The 12043-nt window shown below is 42.2% G+C and overlaps 1 protein-coding gene across 2 annotated transcripts in view; it reads right to left on the bottom strand.

Annotated features, from left to right (window-relative positions):
* Positions 1 to 255: 255 nt before the first annotated feature.
* The window catches only part of AKT1 (AKT serine/threonine kinase 1), a 237600-nt gene continuing 225812 nt past the window's right edge, over positions 256 to 12043 (bottom strand). For both annotated transcript variants that reach the window (XM_082275278.1, XM_082275277.1), the window contains exons 13-14: positions 9504 to 9606; positions 256 to 1265 (exon numbers count right to left, since the gene is read on the bottom strand). In XM_082275278.1, the coding sequence (XP_082131404.1) occupies positions 1186 to 1265; positions 9504 to 9606 (183 nt within the window). In that variant the 3' untranslated portion in view covers positions 256 to 1185. The remainder of the gene's footprint in view (positions 1266 to 9503; positions 9607 to 12043) is intronic.

Raw genomic sequence — 12043 nt, 5'->3', positions numbered from 1 at the left:
TTCATTACACTGTGAAAAACTTAAAAAAAAAATGGTTTTAAATTACCAACGTAAAAAAAAAAAAAAAAAACTAAAATTCATGTGCGAGAAAAGTGCATACCACTATTCATTGGTAGGTAGAAATGTAGTGTTGCATCAATTTTGTTAAAAAAAAATTATAATAAAAATGCCTTATCCTACACAAGACTTTTTTTTTTTTATATTTATCAGCACTACTTTCTTTTTGCATTTCTGATTAAATTGCTGTTTGAGTGGTTTGTTTTTTTGCAGGCTGTTTTAATATCATAAAACTATAGTTTTATTTTTAAACGTATGCGTGAAAATACTGCCTAATCTATACCATTTACAATTACGTCTGCTAGATCTAGAGGATGTTTTTGCAGGCAAACCCAAAATATTGTCAAACATGCTACAATTGTAAAAGCTCTAAAAATTACATTTTTTAGTTGTTGACCTAAAACCCAGCTAATTGGATATGTATTGTCTTTCTACAGCAAGATAAGAATGTTTCATGATTGACCTCACTGAGGCTATAATTACTGGTCCAGTTGTTGGTCTCCTGTATTAACTGACACTTCATTTTTTTAAGTTATTTTTTTTTTAAAGGGGAAAAAAAAAGTGACTTAAGTACTCACAACACATTCACTTTCTCATTATTGCACTATCGACTATGCCTTCTTTTATTTCCTAATTACATCCAATTTCCCACACTTTGAAAAGTTAAAAACTCTAAAAATAAATAAAAGAACGTTGCTTATGGTACAGGGTGACCAGGGAAGTGAGAATAGTAACTTTATTTTTTTTTCTTTTCTTATTCATGATATGCTCATTCTTCCGTAGTTCCGTTGACAACTTGTGAGCACATTCTCAAGACATTGGCTGCGTGGCATCGTCCAACATAATGTATATGAATGTATGTATATTAAAAAAAATACATACATAAAAATTGAATGGATGGAATATTTTCATCTTTGCAAATGTGAAATGAGAGAACCGTTTTTTTTTTTCCTTTTTACGTACAGACTTTTCCCCCAGACATTCGTCAACTCCTTTGTGGTCATACAAACATAGTTTGTAATTCATAGGCTATAGAAAGTCCTGTACAAAGTCTGATGAAATTAGTGCCCAAATATGAAGTCTGTGTGTTGCAATGGAAAAATAAAGGAAAAAAAGTTTGTGAAACATCTAAGCATTTCCACTTGCAGAGTAGGAAAATTGGGGAAAGTGCGGCCGTCTTTCATTGTCAACAAATTCCAGATTATCATCTGCAGAGAAAAAAAAAATGAAAAAAAATTAGACAAATATCAGTATTGAGTAGAATAGCAGCCAAAACTACTTTTTAACTAAACTAAATGGAAATTAAAACATTTTTAAACTGCATGGCCTACTTTGTTGTGATTTCAATATATAAACATTATAGATTTTTCTTTACATACTTTAGCACGGGGGCAAACTCTGATTTGATCAGCAGGGGATCTGTCCACTGATCCCCTACAGAGCAGAGCGGGAGGATGACAGTTTTGTCTATGGACACAGCCCGCTCTGCCCTATAGGTCGCTGATTTTTTTTAGTGGACCAGATCGAAATGGAAGTAGTTGGGTGTAAATTAGGGATCGACCGATTATCGAGGGCTGATATGCACTTTCCCCGATATATCGGAATCGGCCACCAAGGTGACCGATATTGCCAATATTTCGGGAAAATGCTGTACCGGAGTGATGACTGCAGCTAGAGGCATCACCCCGTTACTGGCGTCCATAGCCGACGGTCGGCTGTCTTGTAATTAAAACCGATGTGGCTGAGAAGCCGCTCGGCTGTCATTACAGGGAGCGGCAGGGGATTTCCCCTGCCCCCTTCCGTGGCTCGCCCGGGTCTCTCAACCCACGGGGAGACCCGGGCAACCAGCCTGCACTGCCGTCGAAGACACCGATCAAAGCCGCATTCAGCGCTAATCGGGTCTGCATGCAAAAACCCGGAAGTGATGTCATGAGTGACAACATTTCCGGGTACTGTCTGGCACCAGATTCAAAAAAATTACAGCCAAACTTGGCGTTTTGAATGCTTTTAAGTGCACAGGAGGGGTTTGGGGTCTTTTAGACCCCCAGATCCCTCCACAAAAGTACCTGTCAAAAAAAAAAAATAATAAAAATGTTTTTCTTTTAAATGTACAAAAATATTGGCCAATACCGATATGCATTGGCCAAAATATTGGTATTGGCAATGAAAAAATGATATTGGTCGATCACTAGTGTAAATTGACCAATCTGTTTACACCCACCAGTCCATAGGGGTGAATGGAGGGTCCAATCAACTCCACCTGAAAAATTGATCAGACTCATGTGAAAAGGGGCCTTATACCTGATACACGCAACCTTGCGGGTTTAAGGAAAAAAACCTGTCAGATCTGGTCAGAGCCGCTGTACTAACGATCCGGCATTAGTATAACGATCTCCCCCACTGAGCTTTTGTGTTCTGACAGGGGGATAGCCCCCCTGCCAGAACACTCTGATCAGCGCTCTCAGCCATTGAATGAGAGCCCTGATCGGTAGCCATTCAGCTGCTGGTTTTCCAGCATGCTCGTCTGACAGAAGCCAGCCAAACGGCTGGCTTTTGCTGGACCGGCTGGCATACACACAGGGCGACTGTTGCCTGGCATTTGGCCCGTGTGTACGGAGCTTAAGAACATGGACATTTTTACTATGATATGGTAATTTTCAGGATTTGTATAACATTAACAGATTGCAGCTTACAATAATACGGGTGAGTCACAATATAATACAGAAGGGTTCAGAGGGTCCTGCAAAAGGTAATGCCTGTGGGGGATAAGTTGATGGCGAAAGTAAAATTCCAGTGGTTAGGTAGAGGGTAGGATAAGCTTCCCCAAGAAGATGAGTTTTTAAGGATCGGCTGAAGGCAAACAAGATAGCCAAATGGATTGGGATGGGGAGTTCCTGAGAAAGCGGGACGCACTGGAGAAATCCTGGAGAGGAGCAGGGTAAGAGGTGATATGTAATGTTTTTTTAAAGAATGGTCTTAAGGCTAAATTAGATCTTAACCTTAAATGAATGGTTTGCTAAAGTATTGTGTACCATAAATAATTACCATATATTTTTGCCATTTTCATCTTGGCAATCACTTCCTGTCTACTTGGACATTGTCCTAGCTGTCTAAAAGGGAGAATTTAGTAGGCAGGTTGGGTTTTACCCAGCCTAACCAACAGGTCTACTTCGAAGCTTAGGCTGGCTAAACACGCACGGATCAACCTCGTTTAGACTCGGAATTAGGCTGGTCAGACACTATACAATCTGACTGTTCTGCTTTAAATCTACCATCAACTGTGTAGTGCAAAGGCCAGCCTGGATTGTTTAGGTTTGTCTTTATTATTACATAATTTTGGTTTATCTAAAGAAGATTGTATGGGGACTTTTCAAACAGATTGTATTGTATTGTGTTAGGTACTATGATCTTTAAGAGCTTTGACCATAAACATGTATTGCCAAATTAGAACAATTCTGTGGTTCAACAGCCCTGCTTAGCTTGCAGATTGTCCAGGGAACAGAAAGAGCTGCATGGTAGCAGTACACACATCCAGACATCAATCTGCAACCAAATTTCCATCCACCCCAAACAATATCTTGTAATCCTAGGGTAGCAGCATTGTGTGTTTTCCATACAAGATCATCAATGAAGAAGATTCAAGAGTACCTGTTTGAACACTAAGCCTCTGTACTTAAATGGGACCCATGCCACACATTCTTTACATTTGGTCAAAAAATATAATCAATCAAGTCCTTCAATACATGCTTTGCATGCCCTTTACTGAACACAAACAGAGAGGAGCAGCTACTTTATTGTTTCAGCTTTCAACTATCTACCCTGAAATATTCATTTCTTAAAAGAAGGATGAAAAAAAGGTCTTACTCTCATGGCTTTAAACACTTTAGCCCCTTCAAAGAAACCTTCAACTGCTTGTAAGTATGTAGAACACCAACTGCTCCAGAAACAAGTTAAAATCAAGTGACTTCCCATAAAGCATGTAGGATTTATCTTTGAAAATGTTGCCAGAATCCGCACAAGGATCCCCCACTTTCCACTCAAGAACTCCTAGATCTGATATTACACCGAGGGAGGCAGTTCAACATGTGTCCTGGCAGGACGTATTAAGTTATTTAGAGTGGGTGGTATCCGTAGGCAACATCTAACAAATGGCTTTATCCTGTGAAACCGTATGCCTCTTCTTGAAGTTTTGGATCTGGCGTTGAGCCTTAAAAACTTTTGATCAGGAAGTAAATACCCCGAATGGCTAGAAGATTAACAAGCAGAGGAGGGCCAACAGACAAGACGGTCAGTGATTCGAGAATTTCTCAGTAGCGCATGAAAGCTTGGACCAGCTGCTGCAGAACCTCTGCTTACAGCCAGCAACATGCAGCTTCTTGAAGTCTTATATGGGGTGGACATAAAAGTTCAACAGCCCTTCAACACCGCAAGTACGCTGTGACTTTTCCACTTGTCCTGTGCACTTGGGACTAATGGGATTTTCAGCTTCAGTTATCCATGTAATGGAAAAATAGACAGCTGTTATAATCTGCAGTGTCTGAATCTAGACTGCCCATTGTGGATCAGCTGCCAATCAGCCAGCCTTCGGGGCTACAAGCAGAGGACAGCTACCAATGCATTTAAGTTAAGAGTGCTTACTGCAGAAGGGCAGAGCCTAAACTGAACATAGATAGGGACCAAAAATCCAGGAGTGTATTGTTTTTTGTATTACTGGCAAGTCCAGAACGTATATTGTTAAAAAAAAATTAAAGGAACATTTTTTTTTTAGTATAGCATCAAGTCAATTAAACACCTAGGATTATAATCTGATCAGTTAAGTAGCAGAAGGGGTTGTTAATCAGTTTTAGCTGCTTTGGTGTTAATTAAATTCACAACAGGTGCACTAGATGGGCAACAATGAGACGACCTCCAAAACAGGAATGGTTTACAGGCCACAGACATTTTTTCCCCTGTTCATCTTTTCTTGTTTTTCACTAGTTTTGCATTTGGCTGGGGTCAGTGTCACTACTGGTAGCATTGGGGATACCTCAACCCTATAGAGGCTGCACTGGCAGTCCAATTCCTCCAGGATGGCACATCAATATGTGCCATTGCCAGAAGGTTTGCTGTACCTCCCAGGACAGTCTCAAGAGCATAGAGGAGAGTCTAGGAGACAGGCAGTTACTCTAGAAGAGCTAGACAGGGCCAAAGAAGGTCCTTAACCCATCAGCAGGACCGGTGTCTGCTCGATTGTGCAAGGAGGGACAGGATGAGCACTGCCATAGCCCTACAAAAAATTACCTCCAGCAGGCCACTGGTGTGAATATCTCTCACCAAACAATTTAGAAACACTTCACGAGGGTGCCCTAAATGGCATGACGTTCTCTTGTGGGCCCTGTGCCCACTGCTCGGCATCGTGGAGCTGGATTGGCATTTGCCATTGAACACCAGATTCAGTTTTTTCCTAGTGTCTTAAGAGGATGTACATCTTTTCTACAGCCCGTCTGTTAAGAAAAACATTTTTTGCTACTACCTTTTCTCTTAAATGTATTTTTCTTCAGGCAAGACTCTCCCCTGCATTGGAGCGCTCTCTCCTTGACTGCATCTTTCTAGCGGAGTTGTACTTCATGGCCCCTGAAGAATAGCATCCAGATTCCGCTGGAATGGACATTGCAGGGATACCTTGGGGTCAATGTCCTCAGCTCACATTCTGCTAGCGGTTCTGGGGTTGCTAGCAGAGTGCTTTCAGCAGTGCTGATGTCTGCAGCCTAAAATCATGTTATCCTATGATGTTTAAGTCTATTCTGTCCTTGGAGTCCCTTTAGACTCCTTAAGGTGTTGCTGGGCCCTCGTTTCTTGACTGAAGTTTTTACCATAGGCATGCAAGATTTTATGACCCAAATTACCCAGTTATTTGCTGGCACTGATCACAGAAGCATGCTCCTGCGCTCTCTCTCTTTTGCAGATTCTATACCCGGTTTACATGACCTAGCAGCTTCTGAGATATTGGTCGCAGAAAGTCGGTCTGATTCTTTCCAATTCTTTACTGGTGAGCTTTCCCCTGAGGAATCACAGTCTACTGCTATTACTGTCAATTTAAAGAAGACCATTTTGGCCCTTAGTAATGCAGCGTGCACAACTCTGAAACAAGAGAATCAGCCTGTTGCTTCGACCAGTGTTGCGTCATTTAAAATTCCTGGGGCCACAAAAAGGTTACTTTTGTATCCGCTTTTTTTACGATTTCTATATAGAGATTGGAAACAAACGGTTTGCTCCCAATAGATGCTTATTTGCCTTGTATCCATTTAGTGAATATTTGTGCAGAAGTGGTCTGTTCCCATAGTGGATTCAGTCAGTTCACATTCATAAAGTACTTTGACACAAGTGCTGGACTGCAGAACCCTTATTTAAAATAAAGTTTGATCTGCATGGCCTTCAAGGGACAGTATCTGGTTTGATCAGCTGGTGGTAAAATCACCCATCTTCTTTTGGGGAAGAAGCATATGGAACAGACTACAAGTCTTCTCTCTTCCTATCATCTCTCAGCCTCCACATCGAGACTCCAACGTTTCTTAATCTTTGTGGATGCTTGGACACCTTACTTCCCAGATACTTGGGTGTGAGAGGTGGTCTTTCAATGCTACAAACAAGTTCCTCACTTCTAACCTCTGTGTGGCGACACAGATTAACAGATCTCTATTGAGCCCTCTCAGTTCTTCTGAATCAAGGAGATATTGCCCCAGTTTTTGTGAATGGTTGCAGGGGTTTTACTCCAAGCAGTTCATGGTTTCCAGGCCTGCATTACCCAGTTCATGGCTCTACCCCTCGGCCTCTCATCTGCACCTCATGTATTCACCAAAGTGCTGGCCCATGTACTTCCCTGGCTGCATTCTCATGGTATCCCCATTATAAGGGATTTTTTGACAACTTCCTGTTGAGGGATCAGTTGGAGCAAACTTATTTTAAACAATGGGCAGTTGACAGTCCAGATGTTAAAATGATTTGGATGGACGTGGAACATGCAGAAACAGTTGCTAGAACATCATCATTTGGAGAATCTGGGTCTAGTCCTGGACAAAGCTCAGACCAGAGTGTTCCTTCAAGTGTCAAGAAACTTCAGACACTCCAGTCTCAGATTCAGGCTTTCCAGTCCAGGAGCGATCTGACTTGCTATATTTTGATGGAGAGTCATAGATTTGATGGTAGCCTCTGTTGATGCAGTTCCATTTGCTCAGTTTTAGGGGTTGACACTAGATGTGGACCTCCTGGCATCCAGATTCAACAACGTGGACAGGTTTGTCTCCAGGTATAGGGATGTTCTGGCAGAACCAGTAGATTGTTCTGGTGGCTCTGTGGATTTAGTAAACTCTGATCTATGCTTTTCTTTCCCTGAAACCTATTCCTTGCCTGTTTCACAGGACTAAGCTGTAGGGCATTCTAGCGATTTTTATTGTGCCCGACTGGTCAAGGTGAATGTGGCACACTGACCTCATAGGAATCCTAGCAAACAATCAGTGGGCCCTACTGGCTCTTCTCTCCTAAGGACCAGTATACCATCCTCATGCAGGGCCATCTTTAATATTGATTGGACCCTGGGCAAACATTTTTTTGGGCCCTCCGAAATCCACTGATCAACTATTTGTGGCCAGTGTGGGCTCAAGGGGGAGCTGCTTTGGGCCCAAAACAATGACTGGGCTCGGGGCGGCTGCCCCTTTTGCCCTGTGTTAAAGACAGCCCTGTCCTCATGAACGCTGGCTTAATGGCATGGCTGAAGAAGCCCAGGTTCTAAAAGACAAGGGCATTTCTCAGTTTAAACCTTACCTTCTTACAATGCTAAAAGCTATGAAATTCATTTCTTGCAAGGTCTATCATCGGATGAAGAAGGCATTTTTTACATGGCACGATAAGTCTCAGGGCTTCCACCCCAGGAGCATCTCCATTGGATAAATTCTCTCCTTCCTGCAGCAGCGTCTGGATCAGCATTTTGTTTTTGGCATTATCAAAGGTCAGGTTTCTGCCCTTTCTATTCATTTTTTTTTAACACTTTTTATTAACAATGTGCCGCGTTACAGTAACCATTTCAACAAAATGCTCAACTTGAGCACCATAGCAATAAAGGTTAATTTCTATTCTGTTTTAGAGACCACTGGCCTCTTAGTCTATGATTGTGCAGGCTGTGCCCTGTGTGGCTCCCCCCTTCTACTACCATGAGACTCTAGGATCTAAATCTGGTTTTTCTCTGCACTTTAGAAACTGCTGTTTGAACCTACTGAAAACATTCCTCTCGCTACTCTCACCCTTAAGGTAGTGCTTCCTGTTGCCTTCACTTCTGCGAGGTTGAGTATTTGAAATGGCAGCCTGATTATGTTGTAAGGAACCCTTTCTGGTTATGCATAGGGAACCAAGGTGGCGTTGATATCAACCATGATATTGTTCTACCATTCTTTCCATTGGACTTCACCAAAAGGAACATTGCCTCCATATTCTGGATGTGGTTCAGGCTGTAAGAGTCTGTCACTGCGTCTTTTAGAAGATTGAAGGCCCTTTTTTGGAAATGTTGATGTAACCTGCAAGGTCATTAAGGGCTTGCACGCAGTCCCTAGTTCCCGGTTGTTTCTTGAGCCTAATGGCTTTTATTTGCAGTGATGTCCATCCCTCAGTTGGACTGCTTTTGGATAATCCAAAGGTTAAGATTTCCTGTGTCCCTCAACTAATGAGGAAGAGAATATGATTTTTGTATTTACCATAAATTCCTTGGAGCCCATTGTGGGACAGTCCTAACCCCTCTGTTTTTATGAGAGTACTTTCAGTACTGCGGCATGCGGAAAAGGGAGGGTAACTGCATAACATTTAATTGCAATGACTACAGTTCCTAGAAATTGTAATTGCTTACAAGTATTCCGTGTAGGAAGGTGCATTACGAATATGCGGTTATACTTTTCATATGATGTATGAAATACATGGCTGATGCCTGTTGGTGTCACTATTGCCATTTAATAAGCTTTAGTCTTTAAATAAACTCAAACTAACTCTTTAGCGTCTGCAGATTTTACAAGCAGGTTTGTATTTTCAAAGTATGCTATGCTTGAAATTTCCCTACAAACCCTAGTTAAAGTTGAACTCTGGACAAGTACACTGTAAAAAAACACATATCTGAACAGTCTTACCCACCAAAGGACTTAACAGCAAAGCCAAGCAGTAGCAATAGAAAAGCAGTGGCAGCAGCACAGCCTGATCCAGGACAAACCCCAGCTTGCAGACTGGATAATGAATGAGCAGTAGCACACTGATAAGGTAATCCGTTTGCGCTTTCCTCCAATGCCAATACCAGCCTACCTAAAAGGCCAATGCACCATCTACTTTATCTGTCATTCCTTACATTTCCTTGCGATTTTATAATTTTCATACCAGCATTTCACAAATCTACCTACACACACAGCAAAACAAAAAAATAAGTCCTTGCATACCTTGGTCTGGCGGTGTAATGGTAATCATCTGCGCCGTGAATTCTTCATCAAAATACCTTGTATCTGTCTCCGATGTGACTTGTGGTTTAAATGGTTGTACAAGCTGAAGATGGAACACATAATTAATCATATTTAAATGGAAAGGGATATGTTTAAAAGCAGAAATCTGGCCATCTGCACTTCATGTACAAAAGGCCCAGGGCTTGTACCCAGGGCTGGCCCAAGACATTGTGCTGCCTGGGTCCAAGAATGAAATGCTCCCCCCCCCCCCCAAATAAATCAAACCCACCAAAGGAATATTTTATATCATGATAATTATCACTAAAATGTAATTTATCAGGAAGTGAGATTTACATGCAACAGTGATTTGTCTGTATGCAAAATTATAGGACATACCACCATGTTACCGCTCCCCCATCTTGGCGCCCTAGGGCATCCATGGGTGCAATGTATACCAGCACAGTGGGGTCCCCCACCCCTCAGGGCCTGTGTGTAGTAAACATGTTGCATCATCCATGGGGATGATATGCCACAGGGATAGGGCTGTATAGGGGTGTGCTAGGGCAGTATATGGGCAGTGTAGGGTCAAGCTAGGATAGTATAAGGGCAGTATAGAGGGGCTGCTGGCAGAGCCGGTGGGGAAGGGATCTTTCATTGCTCTCTGTCTCCTGTGCTTACCCTGCCTCTGGCAGCACACACAGGTGCGCTTAGGTGTTTAACAGCCAGTGCTAGACTGTTTGTGAGCACCCTTGCCCTTAACTAGGAGTATGCGTGTTGAAGGCAGCAGTGCGGCAGCAGTGGAGGGGCCCGGGGGCAGTTGTCACACTTAAAACTGCTGGAAAAAAATCTTTGGCTTCAATTTGCTGCCCCTCTCAAAGTTCTGCCTGGGTCCAATGGACCCAGCAGGACCCATGGTAGGGCCGGCCCTGCTTGTACCCACAAGGGTCAGAATAGGTTCCTTCTGCTCAAACCTGACACTTTATGAGCACCTGTATGCCTAGGTATATACGGTTTTAAAGACAACCAGTCAACACAGGGATCATGCAAGAAACTTATATTATAACAGTGCTGAAGTTCTTTTCTAATATTTACATTAGCCATCCTATGTAAAGTTATTTTTTTCACAGCTCTTCTGAAAACTCATGCTTCCCAACTGTCGATACCCTAGTACTTTCTGAATCCCTGACCTGGAACAAGCATGCAGCTAGTAACGTCAGAGGAATGGCAGATATTTCGCTGTGCACACTTGTTCTGGATCAGTGATTTAGAAAATGGCGAAGCTTTTGGGTTGAAACAACTTGTGACTAAGCCCAATCATGATTGGTTGCGTTTAAGTGAAATGGTTGTTTACATAAAATGCTAGGCAATGCATTGGACTTGCTACTGTCTGAAAAAAAATGGGAGAGTGTGGAGAAAACAGACACGGTGGAGACAAATCCAAACAATGGGTGTACTTCTGCCCAAAGCATGTCTGAGCAGAGACTAAAGCCTCGTACACACGCGTCGAAAATCGGCAGGGAATTTTTTTCCGACGACCGATCTGCCGATTTTCGGCTTGTTAGTATGATGCTTTCGACAACCAACTCCGACTTTTCGGCCGAAAAAAATCTGGTGTGCAGGCTATAAAATTTTTGTCCGCCGTCAAAACACGGCCGATTTTCGTGCAGTCAGTACAGATTTCGACAGGGAAAAATCTAATGAGCAAGACTGGGCATGCTCAGAGAAGAAAGAACACAAAGAAAGCAATCCAACATGACATCACTTCTGAAGTAGAATTTTGTCAGGCGAGAAAATTCGTGTGCAGTCTAGGCACATTCCAACCAACAAAACACCACTCTGGACAAAAGATGGACGATCGGTCGGCCGATAATCGTTGTGTGTGTACTAGGCTTTAGGGATAGATTTACTAAAATTGGCCGTGCAAAATCTGGTGCAGCTCTGCATGGAAACCAGCTTCCAGGTTTTATTGTCAAAGCTTTAAGTATACCTAAAGGCAAAACTTTTTTTTTTTTTCTAGTTTTGGATAGAGTACAGAGGGATTAGAACCCCTATTAGTTTTTATTGCTGTCTGTGCCCTCATTAAGGATAGTCACCATTATCATTAAAAGTGAAGAAAGGAAGAGAAAATCCCAAATTCTGGTTTGTCCCCAGAAAAGTAATAGAGGGGAATCTTCTAGTAGGGCACTAGTTCTAGTGACCTGGGGGCCCCCAAGGAATTATTTTAAATTTGCAGGGATTTCTTCATTTCCCATTTGGCTATGGACAGGAAGTGAAGGGAAATCTCCCCAATAAGATATGAATGGAGAAAAAAAAAAAGGAAAAAAATTCTGATGGATTATAACCCTCCCTTACTCTATCCAAAAGAGAAAAAAAAAAAAAAAAAGGTTTTGCCTATAGTTCTACTTTAATTGAACAAGCTGAAATTAGAAGCTGAGCTGATTAGCTACCATGCGCAGCTGAACCAGATTTTGTTCCAGTTTTAATCAATATCCCCCTATGTGTGAATTAGGGCTTCTACAGAAAAAGCGAGGGAATGGGGA

Source organism: Pelophylax lessonae (assembly GCF_965119305.1).
Source record: "Pelophylax lessonae genome assembly, chromosome: 13".
NCBI lineage: Eukaryota > Metazoa > Chordata > Amphibia > Anura > Ranidae > Pelophylax > Pelophylax lessonae.
Note: the sequence above shows the minus strand (reverse complement) of the source record. Positions and strands in the feature narration are given on the sequence as shown.